Here is a 26181-nt window from a genome sequence, read left to right as displayed (position 1 = left end):
TAAAAAGGAAGTGAGAATAACCAGGCAAGGTTTACTCCTAGCCAAACCTTACTGGCTTCTAGTGACTGAGTCCTTTCCCTATTGCTTACCAGCAATCTTTTTAATTACTGGTTTTAAAATCTTGCCAGCAATGTCAATATCAAATTACCAAGAATATCAAACTCATTACTCTGTATGTAAATAAGATAGTGTATTTACCCCTATGCCTTGGGTATTAGGCTGTTCTTGCATTGCTGTAAATACCCGAGACTGGATAATTTATAAGAAAAGAGGTTTGGCCAGGCACTGTAGCTCATGCCTGTAATCCCAGCACTTTGTCAGGCCGAAGCAGGTGTATTGCTTGAGCCAAGAGTTCAAACTTAGCCTGGACAACAAGGTGAAACCCCCTCTCTACAAAAAATACAAAAATTAGCTGGGCATGGTGGCATGCTCCTGTAGTCCCCGCTACCCAGGAGGCTGAGGTGGGAGGATTGTTTTGAAGCTGGGAGTCAGTGATTGCAGTGAGCCGTGATTGCACCACTGCACTCCATCCAGCCTGGGCAACAGAGCAAGATCCTGTCTCAAAAAATAAATAAATAAATAATAAATAAATAAAAAGAGATTTAGTTGACTCATGGTTCTGCAGTCTGTAGGGGAAGCATAGCTCCAGCATCTGCTTCTGGGGAGGCCTCAGGAAGCTGTTACTCATGGCAGAAGGTGAAGCGGAGCTTGCACATCATGTAGCAAAAGCAGGAGCAAGAGAAAGAGTGGGGCGGGGAAGAAGCCACACACTTCTAAATGACCAGATCTCATGAGAAATCTCTCGTTACCTCAAGGACGGTACCAAGAGGATGGTACTAAATTATTCCTGAGAAATCCACCCCCATGATCTGATCACCTTGTACCAAGCCCCAGCCTCAGGATTGGGGATTACATTTCAACATGAGATTTGGATGGGGACAACATCCAAACTATATCACCTTGCATAGAAGGTGATTTTAGGGTTTTAGGGTAGGTAGGGTTTTAGAAAGCAGTTTGACATAGTAAGAAGAGTACAGGTTTTTTTTGCATCAGACAGACCTGAGTTCAAATCCCAGCTCCACCGCTAACATGCTAGGTAAATGTGGGCAAGTTAATTAACCTTTCTAAGCCTTTGTTTCCTCACTAGTAAAACAAGTATTTGGAAATATCATTGTGAAGATTAGAAATAATACATGAAAAGATCCTAGGATGCTGTCTGTCATACAGTAGTAGTAGTAAGAAGTTATTCTTGCCAAAGATTGTTGAGAATGGCAGAATTATCTCAGTTCTAAGAGCTATAGTTTCTGGAGCTCGGTCTCAGATTGATTTGGAGCAGCTAACTGCTCACCAAGAGCTTATTTTCCATCTTACCAATGAAAATTATGTCCCCTGTGTTTTAAAAATCAGTCTACTTAACCAAGAGAACAGAAATGACGTGAGAATTAAGTAATCTAACTTTCTCTGTAATTTAGGATTTATTCCTACTAGAAACCTGAGAGTTGCTATGAATTCACCATTAAGCACTTACCAATATACATGGGTTACTGTTATAAATAGCAATAGTATTGCTATTGTGTGAGTTAGGTGTTGAAGTTAAAGAAGGGAATAAAGAATATTATAAGATCTTTGAAAACAGTGGCTGTGTATGGTGGCTCATGCCTATAATCTCAGCACTTTGGGAGGCTGAGGCAGGCAGATCACTTGAAGTCAGGAGTTCGAGACCAGTTTGGGCAACATGGCGAGACCTTGTCTCTGCAAAATATACAAAAATTAGCTGGGCATGGTGGCATGCACCTGTAATCCCAGCTACTTAGGATGCTGAAGCACAAGAATCACTTGAACCTGCGAGGCAGAGTTTGCAGTGAGCCAAGATTGTACCACTGCACTCCAGCCTGGGCAATAGAGTGAGACTCTGTCTCAAAAAAAAAAAAAAAAAAAGAAAGAAAGAAAAAAGGCAAGGAAGGTATTTGGTGAATGTATAATAAAAATATATTTACCAATTCCTTTTTCTGTGTTCTCTACTCATTCTATAAAATTGAGTAAAAAATCTATAAGTTTAAACACAATAATAGAAACCACAGAAGTTAGCTGAGTCAACGTTGTAGAAATGTAATATTTCTCTCTGTCAAAGAAATAGGCAACATTAAAAAGCAGAAAAGCAATTACAAAGAATGATTATAAGAAACATCACAAAGGATTAATATTTTAACACGTGAAACTCAAAAATCACTTGAGAAAAACAGTAGACTTCCATAAATATTTTACAGAGTAGAAAAAATAGGCCGGGCACAGTGGCTCATGCCTGTAATTCCAGCACTTTGGGAGGCCGAGGAGGGTGGATCACGAGGTCAGGAGTTCAAGACCAGCCTGGCCAAGATGGTGAAACCCCGTCTCTACTAAAAATACAAAAATTAGCCAGGCGTGGTAGCAGGTGCCTGTACTCCCAGCTGCTCAGGAGGCTGAGGCAGAGAATTGCTTGAACCCTTAAACCCGGGAGGCGGAGGTTGCAGTGAGCTGAGATCACACCACTGCATTCTGGCCTGGGTGACAGAACGAGACTCTGTCTCAGCAAAAAAAAAAGAAAAACAATCCAGGGGCAGGCACAGTGGCTCATGCTTATAATCCCAGTACTTTAGGAAGCCAAGGTGAGAGGATCACTTGAGGCCAGGAGTTCAAGGCCAATCTGGGCAACATAGCAAGACTTTGTCTCCATAAAAAATTTTAAAATTAGCCAGGCACGGTGACACACACCTGTACTCCCAGTTACTTGGGAGCCTGAGGCAGGAGAACTGCTTGAGCCCAGGTTTGAGGCTGCAGTGAGCTATGATTGGACCACTGCACTCCAGCCTGAGCTACAGAGTGAGACCTTGTGTCAAAAAAGTAAAAAAATGAAAATCATCCAGGCATGGTGGCACATGCCTGTACTCCCAGCTACTCAGGAGGCTGAGGCCAAAGGGTTACTTGAACCTGGGAGATGGATACTGCAGTGAGCTGTGGTAATGCCACTGCACTCCAGCCTGGGTGACAGAACGAGACTTTGTCTCAAAACAAATAAAAGAAAATAAAAATAAATACAATTTGTTCAAATACAAAAGTGATATGGTTTGATTCTGTGTTGCCATCCAAATCTCATCTCCAATTGTAATCCCCATGTATTGACGGAGGTTCCTGGTAGGAGATGATTGGATCATGGGGATGGTTTCCTCTATGCTGTTCTCATGAGAGTGGGTGAGTTTTCATGAGATCTGGTTGTTTGATAGGTGTCTGGCACTTACCCCTTCTTTTTCTCTCTCCTGCTGCCTTGTGAAGAAGGTGCTTCCTACATCCTTTGCCTTCCACCATGATATTACGTTTCTTGAGGCCTTCCCAGCCATTTGGAACTGTAAGTCAATTAAACCTCTTTCCTTTATAAATTACCCAGTCTCAGGCAGTTTTTTATAGCAGTGTGAAAATGGTCTAATATAGAGACTTGGTACCAGGAGTGGGGTACTGCTATAAAAATAATCTGAAATTATGGAAGCAACTCTGGAACTGGGTAACAGGCAGCAATTGGAACAGTTGGAGGGCTCAGAAGAAGACAGGAAGATGTGGGAAAGTTTGGAACTTCCTAGAGACTTGTTGAATGGCTTTGACCAATACACTGATAGTGATATGGACAATGAAGTCCAGGCTGAGGTGCTCTCAGATGGAGATGAGGAACTAATTGGGAACTCAAATAAACGTCACTCTTGCTATGTTTTAGCAGAGACTGGTGGCATTTTTCCCCTGCCCTAGAGATCTATGGCGCTTTGAACTTGAAAGAGATGATTTAGGGTATCTGGCAGAAGAAATTTCTAAGCACCAAAGCATTCGAGAGGTGACCTGGCTTTTCCTGAAAGCATACAGTTATATGTGCTCACAAAGGGATGGTTTGAAGTTGGAACTTATGTTTAAAGGGGAAGCAGAGTGCAACAAAAGTTTAGGGAGTTTGCAGCCTGACCATGTGGTAGAAAAGAAAAACCCATTTTCTGGGGAGAAATTCAAGCTGGCTGGAGAAATTTGCATAAGTAACGTGAGTTGCCAAGACAATGGGAAAATGTCTCCAGGGCGTTTCAGAAAATCTTCAGGGCAGACCCTCGCAACACAGGCCTGGAGCCTAGAAGGGAAAAATGGTTTTATGAGCCAGGCCCAGGACCCAACTGCTCTGTGCAGCCTTGGGACATGGCACCCTGTGTTCCAGCCACTCCAGCTCCAGCTATGGCTAAAAGGAGCCAAGGTACAGCTGGACCATTGCTTCAGAGGGTGCAAATCCCAAGCATTGGCAGCTTCCATGTGGTGTTGGGCCTTTGGGTGCACAGAAGACAAAAGTTGAGCTTTGGAAGCCACTGCCTAGATTTCAGAGGATTTATGGAAACACCTTGATGTCCAGGCAGAAGTCTGCTGCCGGGGCAGAGCCTTATGGAGAACCTCTACTAGGGCAATGCAGAGGGAAAATGTGGGGTTGGAGCTCCCACACAGAGTGCCCACTGGGGCGCTGCCTCATGGAGCTGTGAGAAGAGGACCACCATCCTCCAGACCCCAGAATGGTAGATCCACCAACAGATTGTACTCTGCACTCAGAAAAGCTGCAGACACACAGTGCCAGCCTGTGAAAGCAGCTGTAGGGGCTGTGCCCTGCAGAGCCACAGAGGTGGAGCTGTCCAAGGCCATGGGAGCCCATTCCTTGCATTCGCGTGCCCTGGATGTGAGAAAGGGAATCAAAGCAGATTTTGGAGATTTAAGATTTAATGAATGCCCTGTTGAGTTTCAGACTTGAATGGGGCCTCTGACCCCTTTGTTTTGGCCAATTTCTCCCATTTGGAATGGGAACATTTACCCAATGCCTGTACCCCTGTTGTGTCTTGGAGGTAACTAACTTGCTTTTGATTTTACAGACTCGTAGGCGGAAGGGACTTGCCTTATATCAGATGAGACTTTGGACTTGAACTTTTGAGTTAATGTTGGAATGAATTAAGACATTGGGGGACTGTTGGGAAGGCATGTTTGGTTTTGAAATGTGAGAAGGACATGAGATTTGGGAGGTGTCAGGGGTAGAATGATATGGTTTAGCTCTGTGTCTCCACCCAAATCTCATCTCCAATTGTAAGCCCCGTGTGTCAAGGGAGGGACCTGATGGGAGGTGACTGGATCATGGGGCCAGTTTCCGCCATGCTGTTTGCATGATAGTGAGGGAGTTCTCATGAGATCTGGTTGTTTGGTAAGTGTCTGGGGCCTCCCCCTTCTCCCTCTCTCTCCTGCTGCCTTGTGAAGAAGGGACTTGCTTCTCCTTTGCCTTCTGCCATGATTCTAAGTTTCCTGAGGTCTCCCCAGCCATTCAGAACTGTAAGTCAATTAAGCCTCTTCCTGCCTATTCTCAGGCAATTCTTTAAAGCAGTGTGAAAATGAACTACTACAGAAAGTATTTAACTTTAAACTCAGTAGTATCCAAAGAAGTAATGAAAATGGAGAACTGAACAACAAAATCATAGTACAATGTGGTATGTACTAGGACAGGAAGAGCCCTTTTAAGAAAAGATCTATGTATTTCCATTTATTTATCTCTGAAAGAAGGAAACTTTGCCTTGTGTTCTGAAAAGGAAAGGAATATTTTATTTTACTTGTAAAACTCTTACACGGATGCTAGTCTAAATATATAGTTTTCCTGATTTGCCAGAGATTCCATGAAGATCAAGTTGATATCAAGATCAGTGAAGTAAAGGTCAGTGAGTTAATCTCACAGCAGCTGCAAGCTAATTCCATTTCCAGTGAAAAATATCCTGATAGCTCCCCACATATCTTTTCACAACAAATAGTTTCAGTCTTAAGATCACATGTTGCAATCCATGAGAAGTAACTATTAAGCCTTGGACTATGGCTGGAGGGCTCCTCACCCTTTCTGATATATTGACTGGACAAAAACTCAATTTTAAAATGACAGGAAATAGAAGACATATAGATGTACTTTAAATGTGACCAAAATGGGGCCGGGCAAGGTGGCTTAAGCCTGTAATCCCAGCACTTTGGGAGGCCGAGACGGGTGGATCACGAGGTCAGGAGATCGAGACCATCCTGGCTAACACGGTGAAACCCCATCTCTACTAAAAAATACAAAAAACTAGCCGGGCGAGGTGGCAGGCGCCTGTAGTCCCAGCTACTTGGGAGGCTGAGGCAGGAGAATGGCGTAAACCCCGGAGGCGGAGCTTGCAGTGAGCTGAGATCCGGCCACTGCACTCCAGCATGGGTGACAGAGTGAGACTCCGTCTCAAAAAAAAAAAAAAATGTGACCAAAATGGGTTGTGAAAACACAAGACAATATCCAAAAGTGCTGGCAACACAGTATACTGTAGAATATTGGTTGTTTACCCTTGCTATTGTGTGGCTGAGCTTATTGCCACTGCCACCCCTTGCAGGAGCATCAAACTGCCTATCACTAGTCTAGGAAAAGATCAAAATTCAAAATTCAAAGTACAGTTTCTACTGAATACTTATCACTTTTGCACCATTTTAAAGTCAAAAAAATCAGTAAGTTGAACCATCCTATATCCAAGATTGTCTGTATGTAAATATTATACATCTTTCTCTCACTTTTAAAACACAATAATACCAGCCAATACTACCATTCTCAGAAGCACTTGTATCAACAGCCTTTACCCCTTAAAGATTTTCCTCACAATTTTACAATTGTTACTTACAATTTTCTTTGAAATGTTGACCAAACCTGGATTAAAAGATTTGGGGGTTTTAGTGACTGTATTTCACAAACTCTCTTATTGATTCTGCAGTCTCACTTCTGCCTCCTAAAAAAGCCCTCACAAAGGTCACTGGGGATGGCTCTTTTCAGCCTCTTCCTGGCATTTGGTCCAGTGGAGTTTAGCATTCTAGGACTTCCCTCTTTGGCTTTGGTAACTCTCTCTCTTCCTGTGTTCCTCCTTGCTGTGTTCACTTGCTTCACTTTCTTCTCTCTGAAGCGTGTTTACAGAATGTTTTCTCTGATTGGGCCTGTGACGTTCTTTGGGTCATTTTTTCCACAGACAATGCTTCAACTAGTACTCGCGTGCCAGTGACTCCCATGTCCCACTCATGAGCTCTGAACCTAGTACCAGCTTCTGCTGGACATCTACGATGGGATCTCTCACAGCCCTCTCTCACTGGTAACATGCCCCATCCTGAACTCATTTCCCACCCATCTATCCAGCCATGCTCTCTAGTTCACTTGAACCCTGGGTGTCATCCTGGATGCTTTCCCTTCCCAGTCTTCTGTGATCATTCTGCCTCTTCAGAGGCTCTCTAATCTGTCTTTTTTCCTATGTCGCTCTTGTGCCTATTTTAATCCTAATCATCTCTTTCCTGACTTGTTCAGTTGGTCAGTAATTTAATTAAAAACAGATTTAGGCCCTGTCCTTAAATGTGATAAGTGATATGAAAGGAGATGATTGGGGAAAAGGATTTCCCTCAAGGAAGGCCTCTCTGAAGCCTGAAGCAAGATTGAGAACAGAGGAAGAGAGAATTGTATGAATGAAGGCTCTGAGGCAGGAAAACACTCAGATCATTCCAGAAACACTCAGAAGCCAAGTGAAGCCAGTTCCTGGAGATCAGATCATCAGATGAAGATGGAAAGGTGACCAGGGGCCAGACCTGTAGTTCTGGTTGGCCTTGGTGAGGGATTTACAGTAGAACACCCCATGGTTTAAGTATGAAAGGGACAAGATTCCTTTAAGTTTTAAGAGGCCTCGAAATATGAACCACAGATTAGATGGAAGCTGCTCTCCCTGTGTCTGGACTTTTTAGAATTTCCAAGCACTGCTGTTCTGGAACCAGATTAATACAAGTCACTCTTCCATTTATTTATTTATGTATTTATTTGAGACAGGGTCTCACTCTGTCACCCAGGTTAGAGTGCAGTGGCATGAACACAGCTCACTGCAGCTTGGGGGCTAAAGAGATCCTCCTGCCTCAGCTTCCCATGTAGTTGGGACCACAGGCACACACCACCCAGCTAATTTTATTTGTTGTAGAAATGAGGTCTCATTTTGCTGCCCAGGCTGTTCTTGAACTCTTGGGCTCAAGCGATCCTCCTGCAACATCCTCCCAAAGTGCTGGGATCACTCTTCCATTTAACATGGTATCTCAACGTCAAGATAAACTTTAAAATCTTTAGACAATAGGCTGGCATTTTACCAAATGATCTTTACTTACTTCTTTAGAACTGCCACTCCCTATAAATATCTGGTTCTTCAACCACATCAAACCACTTGTGATCTCAAAAAGCCTCAGTGTACACTGTTCCTTTCTGTCATTCTAATTCCTCCTCATCCTTCAAAATCAGCTCAAGAACCAGATCTAGACAGAAGCTTAGCGGTGCCCACCCGAACCAGCCCCCACCTCCAAGTTGTGCTGCCATTCAGGCCCACCTCTTCACACAGGATTATCAGACCAGACCAGCTCATGCATTCACCCCCCTCGCAGGGATGGGATGCAGCTGTGCACCTCTCAGTGCCGACACCTGGAGAGTCTCACGAACTGCTGACAGCATTGCCTGTTTCCATTTCTTGTTCACTAGCACTTCTCGTTTCCTAACACACAGAATTTCCTGTAGTATGTCCACTTAATCAATTCGAGCCTAATAATTCCTTGATTTGTGTATAGTGCTTTGCATTTATATACTGATGGTCCCCAACTTACGATGGTTCGATTTATGATTTTTCAACTTCATGGTGATGTGAAAGTGATACACATTCTATAGAAACCATACTTTCAATTTTGAAGTTTGGTCTTTTTCCAGGCTACCATACTCTAGAGATGGAGCCACAGCTCCCAGTCAGCCATGTGATTATGAGGGTAAGCGACCAGTACTCTACGGTGTATTGTATTGCCAGATGATGTTGCCCAACTAGCCTAATGTAAGTGTCTAAACATGTTTAAGGTAGGCCAGGCTAAGCTGTGTTGTTCATTCAGTAGGTTAGTTATATTACCTGCATTTTCAGCTTACGATATTTTCAGTTTACAATGGGTTTATCAGGATGTACCTCCACTATAAGTCAAGGTTATCATCTTGTATAGCACTTTGAGTTTATAGAGTCCCTTCAAATGTTTGTTTGCATTTTATTTCCACTGCATCCCTGTGAGGATATCATATAATACACAGCTAGCAAAGCAGTTCATTTTCCTGTGCAAAATGATAGCTTCATCTTGTGGCAGATTACCTGAAATACTGCGGCCAAGGCATCTTGGTTCTACTGTCTTTGCATCTAGTACGGTTATATTTTTATGGCAGCTCTGATTTCTTCTTTGGCCCAAGGGTTATTAAGAGAGGGAAAAAATTTAATTTCTTAACAGATATATATATCTATGTCAAGTCATATACTTAATTCAAACCCTTAATATTCCTAGGTAATTTTTGTCTACTTTATCTGTCAAAGATTGAAAGATACAGGGTTTTAAGTTTCCAACTGCCATTGTAGTTTTTGATAATTCTTTTATTACTAACAGGTATTGCTCTATATATTTTGATGTTCTGTTATTCAATACATAAGAATTCATTACAGTTAAGTCATTATGTATAGTATAATTGACCAATGTAAAATAACCTTTTAATCAAACTGAGTGTTCACCTTATAATGTCCTCTGTCAGAGGATTATAATACCACTTAAAACCTTTTTAAAAATATTTTGTCCCTGATATATTTTCCCATTCATTTATTTTTAGCTTTGAGTGGGTTTCTTCTAACAATTCTAGAGATACATTTTTATTTTTTAACCAATATTTAAAACTTTGTCATTTAGTAAGAGTCTAAACCATTCATGTTTCATGTTTTTTTTTTGTCAAATTAATATTATTTAGTATTTTCCTCTCTTTTATATGTTCCTGTTATTTTCCATTTATATTCTTTTGCTGGATGGAAATTTTTTCTTTGCTTTTTTATCCTAATGATTTGGAATTTATATAATATATACTATTCTACAATACCCTTTATTTGTTTTTAATATTTGAACCTATATTTTTCAACAATATTAACAATAAAATAGTATTTGTTGCTATTTTGAAATGATAGACCATGTTTTTAAGGCAGCTTTTGTTAGTTCACATGCTGGTTGTTTGGTGATAGTTTCTTTTTTTTTTTTTTTTTTTTAAAGTTTTTGAGACAAGGTCTCGCTCTATCGCCCAGGCTGGGGTGCAGTGGTGCAGTCTCACCCTGTTGCCCAACCTGGTCTCAAACTCTGGAGCTCAACGGTCTGCCCACCTCGGCCTCCCAAAGTGTGGGGATTACAGGTGTGAGCCATCGTGTCTGGCCGATACTGTGTTTTACTGTATTTTGCTCTAGTTTATTTTATGGAAAATGGAAATTCAGGGGTTAAGACAAGGATTAAATAGCAGAAGAAAGATGTGTACATATGTACAGATGTATGTGTCCTTTATGTATTTTTTAATACTCTTGTCTCCTTTCTGGTCCTCATTTAAGATTATCTATTTCATGCACCAAATTTTTCTTCACAATTCATTTCATTTAGAGAGTGAATGCTACCTTCAAGTGGGCTTTCTCCAGTTTCCTTTCAGGGACTTAAAGGAGAAGTGATGTTAACAGTTTTATATTTCCATTGCATTTTACAGTGTGCAAATGTCTTCACATATATTTCTCCATTTGAGCTTTACAAAAGCCCTTGGTATTATTCTCATTTTCTGGTTTCCAAAATCAGGCTTAGAAGAGTTAAATAGTTGTCCAAGATCTCAAGATGCAAGACCTGCCATCATGAACAGAGGCAGATGTTCAGGATGGAGGCAAGCTGAAACTCAAAACCAAATCAGTATGACTCCAAATTCAGGGGGCTTTTAGCTGCCACCTGCATGGGCTCATGGTGTAGCTGACCACCAGAGTTTGTGAGCTGTCACTCAGGTGTGCCATGAACTTCCTTGGGACCTGGCACAGAAGGACTGAGTTAATGTTTGCTGATTAAATATCTGTTAAGGCTGGGCGTGGTGGCTCACGACCGTAATCCCAGCACTTTGGGAGGCCGAGCAGGGAGGATCACTTGAGCTCACAAGTTTGAGATAAGCCTGGGCAGCATGGCGAAACCCCATCTCTACGAAAAATTTAAAAATTAGCTGGCCATAGTGGTGCATGCCTGTAGTCCGAGGTACTCGGGAAACTGAGGTGGGAGGATCACTTGAGCCCATGAGATTGAGGCTACAGTGAGCGGAGATGGTGCCACTGCACTCCTGCCTTGGCCATAGAGCCAGACCTTGTCTCAAAAAAAAAAAAAAAGAAAGAAAGAAAAGGTACGGTAATCATCCCTTCAAAGCTGGAAGGGATTATTTACCTGGCTGTCCAGCAGATGGTGCTACATAACCAAGAGAATCTGTTGCTTGCCCTTTGGTGAAGCTATTAAAGCCAATATAGATCTTGAGAATTTCAAAAGCAAAAATCAGTACTGGATTATGAGTGGTCTAGGAAAATAAAGGGATACATTTTCAATTCAGTATCTAAGATCCTTATATTTACATACTTATATATAGTTATACCATATTTATAAATAGAAATATGTAAATAATTTATCAAAATTCCTTTTTAACAACAACCACAGTAAACCCACAGGTTAAAAACTCCACAACAGTCTATATTAATCAGTCAATCCAAAGTACATTCCAATTCCAAGTTAATTGAAAATAATCAACTTAATTATTTGGTTGGCTCTTAGCAGCCTTCACTGCTTGCTCCTGTGTCATGTCCCTTTCTCTCCTCGATTGACTGTAGACTGACAGGCCTTTGCAGAGGACAGTGTACTCATGTCCATCCTTTGCATCCTTTGTGGGAGTTGGCTAGACAGCACTTGCTGGGGACCCTATGAACTCTTCTGAGTGCAGAGATCACATCTTGTTCATCTTCATGCCCAATACCTTGTTCCATAAATATGAGTGGATTAGAATTCTAAACTCTTAACTCTTGTCGCAAGACAGCTCTGAGAGGTAGTAAGTCATGTAACACCTGAAGAGGACTGTTCTTGTCCTAATTACATTAGGTTATAGGATGACAGGTGAGGGAGCCAAACCAGGGGGACTGGACATTTTTCGTACGTCTCTAGATACAGTATACAAGTTGTATGTATTATGTCTATTTACTGCTTAATTGATTGCTTGAGATGAACTCCCAAACACACTCGTGTTTGGATCATTATTACCTACCCTTCTTAAATAATCTTAATTTCCTATGATGCTTGAAAGGGGAAGAGGGGCCAGGTGTGGCTCACACCTGTAATCCCAGCACTTTGGGAGGCCAAGGCAGGTGTATCACCTGAGGTGTGGAGTTCAAGACCAGCCTGATCAACATGGTGAAACCCCATCTCTACTAAAAATAAAAAATCAGCTGGGCATGGTAGCACATGCCTGTAATCCTACCTACTGGGGAGGCTGAAGTGGGAGAATTGCTTGAACCTGGGAGGTGGAGGTTGCAATGAGCCGAGATTGCTCCATTGCACTCCAGCCTAGGCATCAAGAGTGAAACTCTGTCTCAAAAAAAAAAAGAAAGAAAAATGCAGAGTGGGGAGAAGACAGCTGCATGAAGGAGAGATTTGCTAAATAGTACTTAATCCCAAAATAATTTCTATAGGTTTGAATATGATCCCTGAAATGTATTATAGTTTCAGGTAAGTATTAATCGTGGGTATTCAGAACTGTAGTTTTTAAAAAGCATAGAACATGTTTCCTTCCCCTTGAAACGTTTTATCAGCTAATTATAGGAATTATATTATACCTGCAATCATTAAAGTCCAGAATGAGAAAGTACTTGGTAAAGTGCTGAAATCTATAATAAATGCATTATAACAATCCAGTTAAGGAGGAAGAGCCACCATATTGAACATTTGTTAAGTGTCAACCACTGTACTGGATAAATTTTAGTTATTGTTTTTATTTAGGCACCAAAAAATCCATGGGATAGTTGGTTATCCCCATCTTACTGAAGAGGAAACTGAAGCTCAGAAAGTTTAAGCAACTTGCACAGGTCGTATAGCAAGTAAGGAGCATGGCCAGGAGTCAGACCCTGATCTCCTTTGGTCTACTAAGCTTGTAAAGGATCTTCCCACCTCCTTCCAAGACCATTCAAAATAATCAGTAAATGTCCATGGCAGGGATGTAGTTCGAGTTATAGGGTTCCATTCAAGATTTGACTGGTAGGTGGGAAGCAGATATGTCTGTGTCAGTCAGCATCTTAGAAAAAGGAGATGATGAACTCAAGTGGTGATTAAGAGAAGTTTAATGAAGGGACTATTTACAGAGATGTGGTGGGGTTAAGAGAACCAAAAAGGGGAAGTGATGCACTCAAAAAAAGTAACCACCTCCAGGCTTTAGGGAACTGGGGGAGGGAGTGGCATAGTGGGAGCCCAGTGTGGTTGTGAGAAAAGGGATTCCCTCAGCACCCATGGCCAAGATTAGAGTCTCCACTGCCAAACTGCATCCAGATGGTGAGGGTATGGAGAACAGGGGTGGGGGAACAAACTCTGTCCTTGATATCCCCGTAGGGCAAAGGATTCCAGTTGGTACAGTTCATAAAGGTTAGCCTCAGGGCACAGAACAGGGCGGAGAAGAATGGAGAATTGATCTGGAGGAAACAAACAATGGCTTGCCCATGTTACTGCAGGGAGAGTAGGCAGTGTGCACAGCAGGAGGGTGGGGAGCCCAGCATAGCTATGACCTTGTGCAGATCAGCCTCACTGGTATGGAGGATCTGAGCCGAGAGGTGGTGGAAGATGAAATTGAGTAGGCATGTTGGATGTCCCAAATATCAAGTAAACGTTCCTGATCTTACACTGATACCCAATAGTAAGCCAATTTTGTTTCATATGAGCCAATATTAATATTACATATTTCTTTTATAAGCCAGAGAGATAGGGAGATATCCTAGAAGAATGATAGGGGGAAGGAAGGCAGGGGTGAGAGAAGACCTTCTGTGGATATTTGTCCAAACTGTTTATCCATAGGAACAATCCCTTCGTGAAGGCTGCTGGTGTGTGAATGTGTGCCAATTCCCTTGGGGCGTTCATTTGGATCTTTCTGTGTTCCAGTGACCTACGGCATGATGAGCTCCAATGTGTACTACTACACCCGGATGATGTCACAGCTCTTCCTAGACACCCCCGTGTCCAAAACAGAGAAAACTAATTTTAAAACTCTGTCTTCCATGGAAGACTTCTGGAAGGTATTTGCAAATAACTTTGAAAGTACCTCTTTATCACAGAAAATTTTTCATTTGGCTTCATCATTTCAGTGCATGAGTATCGACAGGACCTGCTTTGCATTTAACACTGTGTGAGACGTAAGTTATGGTGAGTTGTTAGAAGTTACTGTTCCTACTCTCAAAGAGGGGTAAAGTTAACACTGAGAACTTTGCCTGTGCCTTGCACTGTGCTGAGTGTTTCATACCTTACCTAATTTAATTTCTATGGTAACTCTATAAGGTAAGTACTAAGAGTATGCCCTAGTTTGTTAATGAGGAAAATGAGATTCAGGATGCTTAAATCATATGGTCACATGGCTAGGGAACAAGAAAAATCGATTTTTTTCTAGCCTGACAGCTACTTCTTCATCCTAGTTTATAATTCGTTCCATGAGTCAAGATTCAATAAATATTTATTGAGAATCTCCTAGAATGTAAGGCCAATGAAGGACAGTGTGGTTCTTCTGTCTTGCTTCGCCTTTTGCATTTTGTCTCTTTGTTGATGATGGCATATATCCCCAGCTCTTAGAACAGTGCTTGACACAAAGTAAGGACATTCTTTCAAAGGTCTGCTGTTGGTGGGGCTTGGTGGCTCACGCTTGTAATCCCAGCACTTTGGGAGGCCAAGGCAGGAGGATTGCTTGAGCCCAGGATTTCAAAACCAGCCTGGGCACAACATGGTAAGACTTTGTCTCTCCAAAAAAATTAAAGAATTAGCAGGGTGGGGTGGCACACACCCGTAGTCCCAGCTACTCAGGAGGCTGAGGTGGGAGGATCACTTGAGTGATTGCTTGAGGTCGAGCCATGACCATGCTACTGCATTCCAGCCGGGGCAACAGAGTGAGACCCTGTCTCAAAAAAATCCAAAAAAAAAAAACAAAAACAAAAAACCAAAAACAAACAAAAGGTTTGCTGTTGTGAAGTTCAACCCAGTCCAGCCCCTTCCCAAATTCCAACATAGTTAACAGTATAGCAATGAATGATACCACAGGAAAAATATTAAACTCATCTGAGGGATATGGGGCTTGGAATCTAAGAAAATTGGAAGGGAAATTGAAAAGAAAATTATTGTTTCTCCTTAGGGAGATAGTTTCTAAAATTCTTACTAAACCCTGGGGTCAGAGCTATTGATTTTAAGGATAGAGACAACTGGGTCACAAGAACCTATTCATATACAAAAGTACTTGGCATCCAAAGCCACACTTGTATAATATGAATCTTTCACCATCTGAGAGGGCAAATCAGTCTATCTCTGTTGATCATCTGATAAGGATAGCACACTGAGAAATAGATCTGTTTTCCCTACAGGCATAGCTAGTTGTACAAACTAACAAGAGACTTTTGTATACACATTCCATGATGATAAATGCCAGTCTCTAAAGGGATAAGGAGAGATTGGAGAGTTCACCATACAGCAAAATAGTCCAGACAGGTGAAAGGTCTATCAGATGCCAGGCTGGTAATCAAAACTGTAGCCTTTTCTCTAAACAAGTTTAGAACCATGATTATGTGAGACATTATTTAATAAGGGGAAGTGGAGTTAATTATGGCCCCACCTTTAGTCCAGGAACAAAAATCAGAGCTGCCACATATTAAGTACCCACTCTGTGCCAGGTGCAGTAACTATGCAAATCAGAGCTGCCACGTATTAAGTACCCACTCTGTGCCAGATGCAGTGACTACATAAAAGATGGGTTTTCCAGATGCAGGAACCTTGGTTCAGAGGACCCTGCTCAAGGCCTCATAGCTAACAAGTGATGGGGCAAGATGCTATCCCAAATCTCTCTGACGACAAAACTCATTCTTATCACTCTACTATTTTCATAGAGTTGCCAAATGCTTGGTTATGCAAACGTTCCAGGCAGGAGCAAGACAGCAGCTGAGCTTGGAACTTTTTCAGAGATGTTTCCTGTGCTTTTAGTTCACAGAAGGCTCCTTATTGGATGGGCTGTACTGGAAGATGCAGCCCAGTAACCAGACTGAAGCTGACAACCGAAGTTTCATCTTCTATGAGAACCTGTTGTTAGGGGTACCACGAATACGGCAACTCCGAGTCAGAAATGGATCCTGCTCTATCCCCCAGGACTTGAGAGATGAAATTAAAGAGTGCTATGATGTCTACTCTGTCAGTAGTGAAGATAGGGCTCCCTTCGGGCCCCGAAATGGAACCGCGTAAGTGTCTGGGACTCATTGCCACTTGGTGATATTCACTCATTTATTCTCTGACCTCCCACCATTCATTCATTCATTCCCTGACACCTTCACCGAGGCAAAAAGAAGTTCAGTGACTCTTCAGTGCTTATATTTAAACCTTAGCCAACTTGACCTTTGACTTCTCAAGTTTTCATTACTTTTTAGCCTTCTTTCAGTTGCATATTTTTCAAAAGACTAAATCGTTGACCATATGACCCACAAAAAATTAATTATCTGAGCCTTTGAAAATTTCATTTAAGATGCCCTGGGCCCTGTTTTTATAGGTCCAGTAACATCATCCACTAAGTTATTTAACAGCAAGTTTTCAGGTGCAGGAACTCTTTTTTTATAGGTCTTACAAACAGGTTTTTGTTCAGAATGGAGGTATTTAATGTGTAAGCTTGTGAGGCCATTTTTTGTTTGGTTTAAAGCCCATTTTACTCAAATGTTTGAGATTTTAAGTATGTATTTGTACACATGCATATTTACAGGGGCTTTTTGTACACTTTGGTACCCATACTTCAAACATCTTGTGTATTAAGGGAGGGCACTTACTATTTTAGAAGTATTGTAGTTATTATAAAGAAACAGGAAGACCTCCCAGGCCATTTCAGCGTGGGCCTTTGGGGTTGCTGTCCCTGGGTACGTCACTGGTCAGAGTCATCTTCTAAGCTTTGCTCAGCTAATTCTGTCGGTTCATCTAGGTTCTTTTCTTGGAAACTGAGTTGCCCAGAATCCACATTTGTTACTATACAATGGGCAATCACCTTTTCAATTAGTGTATTCTTCTTGTACCATCCAGTGTATACTCTATTTATACCAGAACCCATAAGAAACAAATTTAGTAAAAATCCAGGTTGGACACAGTTTCTCATGCCTGTAATCCCAGCACTTTGGAAGGCCAAGGCGGGCAGATCACTTGAGGTCAGGAGTTCAAGACAGCCTAGCCAACATGGTGAAACCCTGATTCAACTAAAAATACAAAAATTAGCTGGGTGTGGTGGCATGTGCCTATAGTCCCAGCTACTCGGGAGGCTGAGGCAGGAGAATTGCTTGAACCCAAGTGGTGGAGGTTGCAGTGAGCCGAGATCTCACCACTGCACTCCAGCCTGGGCAACAGAGCAAGAGTCCACCTCAGAAAAAAAAAAAAAAATTTAGTAAAACTCCAGAGCTTTAGGACAAAGGTACTAAATAATCTCAAAGAACATTATCATCCAAGTTATATTAGTGATTTCGCTTTCTTTAAAAATAAAAAATTTATTAGAGATGGAGCCTCTTGATGTTGCCCAGGCTGGCCTCAAACTCCTGGGCTCAAGCAATTCTCCAGCCTCAGCCTCCCAAGTAGCCGGGACTATAGAATATGCCACCATGCCCAGCTTTATTTTGCTTTCTAGTGTGCCTTTTTGTAGTAAGCATAAGCATGCCTTCCATCTGTGATACCCTTTCCAATATTTTATTTATCTCACATCACTAAGAAGATAAATTTATACAGCCACGGCTCTGTGCCAGACATTATTTAAGAAGTTATTTCACGCATTATCTCATCTACTTTCACAAAACAACTCTAAAATAGGTGTCATCTCCATTTTATAGATGAAAAACCTGAGGCTCACTTGCCCAAAGTGTCACAGCTAGCAAATGGAACTGAACCAAGATTTAAGCAGCCTGACTCCAAAACCCATGTTTCGTCTACTAAACCTCTTCCATATTAATTCCTCCTCCGTATTAATTGCATCATTAGGGTGGCTTTTCGATGCTCTCAGCTGCCCATCAGTACTCAAGCTTCCTGAGGGCAGGGATTCTATTTTGTTAACTGCTGTGTTCTCAAAGCCTTGAACAATGCCTCATATGTAAAGATACTAATAAATATGTGTTGGATGCATGTATGAATGAGTGATTTCTACTCCAGGGTGGATTGCCAAAGGGGACCTTCCCTGTCATATCTAAACCATCCCTTTATTCTTCTACATTCTCAAGTCACTCCAATTTCTTCTTCCCATCAACTCCAAACTTCTTGGAAGAATAGTCTTCATTTGCCACTTCCATTTCCTTACCCTCGATTTACCTCTTAAAGCTTAGGTTCTTGCTTTTGACATCTCACCAGGAAGCCACTAGGGACCTCTAGTTAGCAAATCCACTGAACAAATCTCACTCTTTATCCCCTTCATCCTGTCTGCAGAAGGTGGCAGTGTTGACTGCTCATTCTTTTGACTTCCATGAGGAACTCTACACTTTGGGTTCTTTTAACTCTGAAACCCCTTTCTCTCACTTCTCCTGTCTTATTCCCAGGTTCTATATTTGTATCTCCATCTTTTCTTTCTTTACCCTCTTTCCCATGACATTCAGATGGCTTCCACTGGCATCTTTATTTGGTGACTCGTCATTTCTTTAACAATGTGCCAGGCATGTTCCCATTGCTAGAAGTCACCCCTCTTCTAGTCCCCGTGATGCTGAAGAAACCAAGCAGCAGGAAACAGAAGCAAACATCCTTTCTTCGCAGAGCTTGCATTCTAGTGATACAAGATACATCTCTATTCCACCTGGATGTCCCACACCTCTTGTGATTCAATATGCCCCAAATTAAACTTATCGTTTTCTTATGGGATCTGCTCTTCCTTCTGTTAATGGCACTGCTATCTTCCTATTGCCCTGAAAGAGACTCCAGAGTCATTTTTGAGCCATGTTTCCTCCTTGCCCCAACTTCCAAATCAGTTGCCAAGTTCTGCTGGTAGTCACTGTGGTGACACTCTCTCACTCCTTCCTTCCCCTTCCCATCTTCACTGAGTGAGTTCAGGCCTCATTACCTCTTGGTTATTGCTAATGGAGCTATGTCAGGGGTCCCTAAGACCACCCCCATGTTCAGTGATTCACTAGAAGGACTCAGCATAGAGGCATCCTCATAGCTAAGGTTTATTATGGTGAAAGGATACAAAAGAAAAGGCACATGGGGAAAACCCAGTGTAGGCTTCCAGGAGCCCTCTCCCAGTGAGGTCACATAGGATGTGCTGAATTTCTCCAGGAACAAGCTGTAACAATGTGTGAAATGTCTATCAGAGAGGTTAATTAGAGACTCAGTGCCTGGGGTGTTCACTGGATACTGGTACTGGTTTATGACTGGCATGTGCCAAAATTGCCGACTCCCAGAAGGAAAGCAGGTGTTGAGTGTAAAGCCACATTGCTTGTACAAATAGCACAGGCACAGCAAGCCTCTCTTACCGGTCAGGGAAAGTTGTACACCAGTGCAGGGAGCTGTTTATCAGTCAGGTTCCCAGATGCCAGCCAAAGTCCAACCTTGCAAACAGGCCTTCCTAAGGAAAGACCATCTCAGGCCTGCTGTGTTAACTCTTTTCTGCACGTGAGCCCTCTTCCTCCCCACTCCAGTCTTCCCTGCCACCACCAGAGCAGCCCTGTTCTGTGCCTCTCAGAACTTTCCCTTCACAGACTCCTTCATGTTTGCCCTTCAGAAGCTGACCACAGACTACCTTTCGATCTACCATTCTTTACCTTGTGGAGCCAAACTGAACTACTTACTTCTTCTCTTGACCAATGGCTCACCGTTAGAAATGCCCTTTCCATTTTGTATTAGTCTTTCTTACGCTGCTGATAAAGACATACCTGAGACTGGGCAATTTACCAAAGAAAGAGGTTTAATGGACCTACAGTTCCACATGGCTGGGGAGGCCTCACAATCATGGTGGAAGGCAAGGAGGAGCAAGTGATGTCTTACATGGATGGCAGCAGGCAAAGAGAGAGAGCTTGTGCAGGGAAAATCCCCTTTGTAAAACCATCAAATCTTGTGAGACTTATTTACTATCACGAGACCAGCATGGGAAAGACCTGCCCCCATGATTCAATTACCTCCTACCGGGTTTCTCCAACAAAACATGGGAATTGTGGGAGTTACAATTCAAGATAAGTTTGGTTGGGGACACAGCCAAACCATATCAGCATTCACCTGTGCAAGTCCAGGTCCTACTCACCTTTCATGGCTCAGGTCCAACACAGCTTCTTCCTAAAGCCTTTTCTAATCCATCCCTTCATTGCCAGATCCCCAAATAAGGATAGCTTTCCTCTGATCTGCCAGCCTAATTTCTTAAGTCTTTTGCTTCTTATTATTATCCACCTTGTATTTTACTTGTTTAATTACAACTTTTGTTTTCCTACTTGTTTTAAATTTGGGAGGGAAAGGACCTTTATATCCCCATTAGTGCCAAAGAAGCATCTGTTTTCTAAGAGATCCTCTGAATATTTGTGGATGAAATTCCCAAATGCTGACAATGCCACTTGATGAACTTGTCCCTCTTTTGGCTGTAAATTTCTCTGGGGACCTCAAGTTATCTAGTCCCTGAGCACAGTTACCCAGAGAAGGCAGCCATATAAACTGAGCAGAGGCTCTAGAGCAGAGCAGAGGCTCTAGGGACAGACAGCCCTGGCATTGGTTCCTGAGTCTACCTTCAAAACTTTGGGACTACATTGACCTCACTAAGCCTCAGGGCCCTCATTCCTAAAGTGAGGCTAATAACAGTATGAGAATTAACCAAGAAAACACTTATGAAGTGCCAGGTCAGGCACATTACCCAGCTTGATAGGCCTTAATGCATACTTTATTTTGCAAGGAACCAGCTGTCCTTGTAATTGCCACAAGTGTTCCACTGATTTTAACTGTTTGTTTTTTGGTTTTGTTTTTAATCAGTTGGATCTACACAAGTGAAAAAGACTTGAATGGTAGTAGCCACTGGGGAATCATTGCAACTTATAGTGGAGCTGGCTATTATCTGGATTTGTCAAGAACAAGAGAGGAAACAGCTGCACAAGTTGCTAGCCTCAAGAAAAATGTCTGGCTGGACCGAGGAACCAGGGCAACTTTTATTGACTTCTCAGTGTACAACGCCAACATTAACCTGTTCTGTGTGGTCAGGTGTGTACTGAGGACACGCATCCCTCCTATTTTTGTGTATTTGTATGTACATCCTATCCTGGGGTTGGCCAGAAAAACCTTTGCCTGCCGTTAACTAAATAAGGATGCCAAGGACCCAGAGAGATAGCAAGGGAGGGGTAAAAACTGAAGGCTTATTGAAATAAAGGATATTTGAGGAAGGAAGTTGGGATCCTAGAATATTACAAGTTGGAAAGAACCTTAACTCTGGTCCAAGTTCATCTCAATGCTGGAACCTTTCCAGATAAGTATTGTGTTTTTCTAACATCTGTCCCTACCCATTATGAGGATGATCAGTGCCACATGTTCCATCACCAAGTCCCCTGCCTATCAAATCTTGATTCATTCCCTGGAGTTTCTCACTCTCAGATGAGCCTCTGCTATTATCACACAAGCACAGTAATTGGAGTGCTTGTAGGACGCTCAGTAGGATACCCAGGTACCTGCTCATGCTAAGGGCTGTCAGAGTCACATAAAGTTCCTTCCTCAGATCCTGGGATGTTGCCATGATGACCCCTCTGGGAGACAGTAACGAAACTGACAAAGATTCCACTGGCTTGTCTGGGACCCAACTCCATTCATTTATTCAGCAAACATCTATTGGACACTTAATATGGGCTAGACATTGTTCTTGGCTCTTGGGACATGTCAGCAAACACAACAAAGATCCCTGCCTTTGCAGAGCTTGCCTCCAACCAGGAGGAGATAGAGAATAAACATTAAACAATAAACAATACAAATAATATAGTAGTTATTTTATTATATAATATATAAAATATTAGAAGGTGATAGGTACTATTAAAAAGAAGGAAAAAGCAGAGCAAGAGGGAGTCAGAGTTCACCCACTTTAATCTTCCTGGTGAGCATGTCAGCAATACCCAAACATCACTAACATGGATTATTGCATGTATATTTACACACAAGATAAGAAGGGTTTATTCTCATAATAGTCTTGTCATTGTTCTTGAGGTTAAGCTCAATTCTGCTTTACGTGGCTTGTTGGATTGTCCCAGTCCTAGTATTTAACAACGTTTGCAGAAAATAGTACCACATTAAATCAATTACAGGTTATCCCTTATCTAAAATGCTTCAGACTGGAATGTTTGAGATTTAAGATTTTTTTCAGATTTTGGAATGTCTGCATATATATAAAATGAGATATCTTGGGGATGGGACCCAAGTCTAAACACAAAATTCATTTATGTTTCATAAATGAAACTTCATGCATATAGCCTGAAGGAAATTTTATTTTTCCCTTAGGGATGTTGAATAAACTGTTGTGTGCCTGCATGTTGACAATGACCTGTCACATGAAGTCAGGTGTGGAATTTTCCACTTATGCGGTCATGTCGGTGCTGAAAAAGTTTGGGATTTTGAAGCATTTTATATTTCAGATTTTCAGATTAGAAACATTCAACCTGTCCTTGCTCACAGTGGCAAAAAAAAGAAAAAGAGAAGGAGGGAGGGAGGAATGAAGCTAGGAAGGAGGGAGGGAGGGAGGGGAAGGAGGAAGGAAGGAAGGAAGGAAGGAAATACTCAACCAGTAGTCCAGTAGTAGTTATCACTAGAAATGAATGAAAATCTATTGCAGTTATTATTGAGTTTTTCCTAAGTATTCCAGTGAAGATCAAAAGAATAGAATAAAAAGGAAGAGAATAAAAACAGAGAGGCAACTCTGATATTTTAGTAAATTCTATTTATAGAAGGTATTGAGTATTTCTTTTGCTTCCTCGTATACTTTAAGGATAAACATTATTAAGACAACTGCTTCATTTCTCTATACCGTTTTTCTAAGTTTCTGGAAGTGGTTGACTACTGCAGGGCCAGAATGGACCAGAGAAATGACTTGACTCTTGAAGGCCACTTCCTTCCCTTTTGAGTTCCCAATGAGGCTGTCACATACAAGACTCTTGGCTTCAGTGTTGCTCTCCTGAGTTTTTGGTTCTTACCCCTACTCTCCAACACATCAAATAGGAAAGAAAGAACAGGAAAACTGACAATGAAAAGGAAGGAAAATGTTCACACTTCTCTGACCAGTTCTAATTTACCATAGTCCCTGTTTTTACTTGATTATTGCTCATGCATGTGTCCTGGATGCTCAAGTTCCAGGTACGGCTATCTGTCCTGTAATGGCAGAGATAATGATGGCTAGTAGCTGACTAAAGGGCTTTTAAATGTCTTAAAATGAAGCAGCTAGAGATTCTGTTTCTAGTTAGATAAGGAGTCTGTGTCATTAACTGAATCACCCAACTTTCTCAGTGTGACACCTACGAAATGGTGTTTGACAAAAAAAACCCTCAGTCCAGTTATGGTAAAGCGGTAAAGATCAGAGCCATTAGTATGGATGTAAAACAGTGTATGTTTTAGACAATCAGACATCTATTGAGTACACACCTATTCATTATAAGGCTCTGGGAAGAAGAGAGATTCCCTGGAGGACAAACTATTTGATGCTATTTAGGTTTTACCTAATGAACGAATGAGAGACTCAGTTCCTATCTTTACATATGTACAAAATATATCCTACTTCTCAATGAGATCACACAAGTTTTGAGTGGATGGCTTGTATTTCTTTATATTCTTCATGTTGCCTAGGAGAAGGACTTGAATTTAATAAAGTCCTAGGGCCAGGCACAGTGGCTCACTCCTGTAATTCCAGCACTTGGAAAGGCCCAGGCAGGAGTATCATTTGAGCCCAGAAGTTTGAGACCAACCTGGGCAAAAGGGCAAGACTCAGTCTCTGCCAAAAAAAAAAAAAATTAGTCGGGCGTCGTACTGCACACTTATAGTCCCAGCTACTCAGGGGTCTAAGGCAGGAGAATCCCTTGAGCCCTGGAATTTGAGGCAGCAGTGAGCTATGATTGCAACACTGCACTCTAGCCTGGGCAACAAAGCGAGTCCCTAGCTCTTAAAAAATAATAACAGAAGTCCTAGAAAAGTTTGTGTGTTGATTTACTTTTACATTAAAAGTATATGGCATTTTGAGCAGCATAAATATAGAAAAATAGAGGGAAGACTGAGCAGGAAGTTCTCCTTTGGGACTGAAAGACCTCAGGAAGTCTTACTCCTTTCATGGCACAAAATTCTACAAGTATGGAATTATTAGCTATGATCAAAATGTTTTGCCACTAGTTTGAGGGGACTCATCGTAGCGGTTTAATTACCTTGTAGTGCACGAACAGAATAGATGGCCATCCGTTCCTGGCTATATTCATGTGTTGTTGTTGTTGTTATTGTTTTAATTGTTCTTATTTCCATGCAGGTTATTGGTTGAATTCCCAGCAACAGGCGGTGTGATTCCATCTTGGCAATTTCAGCCTTTAAAGCTGATCCGATATGTCACAACTTTTGATTTCTTCCTGGCAGCCTGTGAGATTATCTTTTGTTTCTTTATCCTTTACTACGTGGTGGAAGAGATATTGGAAATTCGCATTCACAAACTACACTATTTCAGGAGTTTCTGGAATTGTCTGGATGTTGTGATCGTTGTGGTAGGTTTGAGAACACCACCAAATTTCCTATTCTGTCCTACAAGCATGTTAACTAGAGTCTTAGATCTCCTCAGCCTTGTGGATCTTGATATTCCCAAAAAAGAATCGAAAAGTCCCCTTCAAGTATATCAACTTCTGTTACTAATTATTTTCTCATTTTGCATGAGTAACTTTTCTGAGTATGAAGTGGAGAGGTATTTACAGTATGCTCTCAACCATGCTAATGAGAATATCTCAGTAATTCATATTTGGCTTTAGTATGCCACATGAGATGTGGAGGAGAAAACAGTTTTTTTTCTTTGTTTTTTTTTCACTAATGATATTTTTCTTCAACTGCTAGTAAAGATCAATTTGTATTTTCCTGCACATGTGTAAAGTTACAGCAAGAAAAACCTTGTCAGCCAGGTGTGGTGGCTCATGCCTGTAATCCCAGCACTTTGGGAGGCCAAGGCAGGAGGATTGTTTAAGCCCCAGAGTTCAAGACCAGCCCGGGTAACATAGTGAGACTCTGTCTTTACCAAAAAAAAAAAAATTTTTAATTAGTCAGGCATGGTGGCACACACCTGTAGTCTCAGCTATTCCAGAGGCCGAAGTGGGAGGATCATTTGAGCCCAGGAGGTTGAGGCTGCAGTGAGCTGTAAATGCACCACTGTACTGCAGCCTGGGTGACAGAGTGAGACCTTGCCTTGAAAAGAAAAGAAAAAAGAAAAATCATCCTGAAAATATTTTGGGCAGCAGAGAAAACTTTCTGCAGTTTAAAATTTTCTGCAAATAGTGTATAGGGTATAAAATGTAAGTTATATTCATCAAAGTTTTCTGTATGAGGTACAAGAAATCAAAGGCAGGCCATGCATGGTGGCTCATACCTATAACCCAGCACTTTAGGGAACTGAGGTGGGAGGATCACTTGAGGTCAGGAGTTTGATACCAGCCTGGGCAACATAGTGAGACCCCCATCTCTAAAAAATAAAAATAAAAAATAAATCAAAGGCAGAGTCATAATCAAGACCATGACACCATGTAAATTCTGTGTCTGCCCTTGACTCTATTATAACTGCTAATATTTTTTCAAGATGTTTTCCTGTCATTCTTATCAGTTAATTAAGCATCAGTCACTTCCTTCCTATGGCCTCAGTGTATAAAAGACATTTTACAAGCTTTTCTCCCTTCAGCAGTAACAGGTAACCTTTCGCTAAGTCCAGTTTTACATTTAAGTATATAACAACATGCTTAATTGTTAGATGCTCACAAGCTTTGCTTGGCATAGGTGTACCATGTATTATTCTATGTCTTTCCTTCCCACTGTCTATGATAGCCATTACCTTCTGAAATCTCA

At 41.6% G+C, this 26181-nt stretch overlaps 1 protein-coding gene across 1 annotated transcript in view; it reads left to right on the top strand.

Moving 5' to 3' along the window:
* Positions 1 to 26181, top strand: part of LOC105479647 (polycystin 2, transient receptor potential cation channel) — a 72089-nt gene that overhangs the window by 16933 nt on the left and 28975 nt on the right. The window contains exons 3-6 of the mRNA XM_011737738.3: positions 14074 to 14207; positions 16147 to 16397; positions 21112 to 21336; positions 24617 to 24845. Coding sequence (XP_011736040.1) covers positions 14074 to 14207; positions 16147 to 16397; positions 21112 to 21336; positions 24617 to 24845 — 839 coding nt within the window. The remainder of the gene's footprint in view (positions 1 to 14073; positions 14208 to 16146; positions 16398 to 21111; positions 21337 to 24616; positions 24846 to 26181) is intronic.

This window comes from Macaca nemestrina, chromosome 3 (genome assembly GCF_043159975.1).
Source record: "Macaca nemestrina isolate mMacNem1 chromosome 3, mMacNem.hap1, whole genome shotgun sequence".
Lineage (NCBI taxonomy): Eukaryota > Metazoa > Chordata > Mammalia > Primates > Cercopithecidae > Macaca > Macaca nemestrina.
The sequence above is the reverse complement of the archived record's forward strand: the minus strand, read 5'-3'. Positions and strand labels throughout refer to the sequence as shown.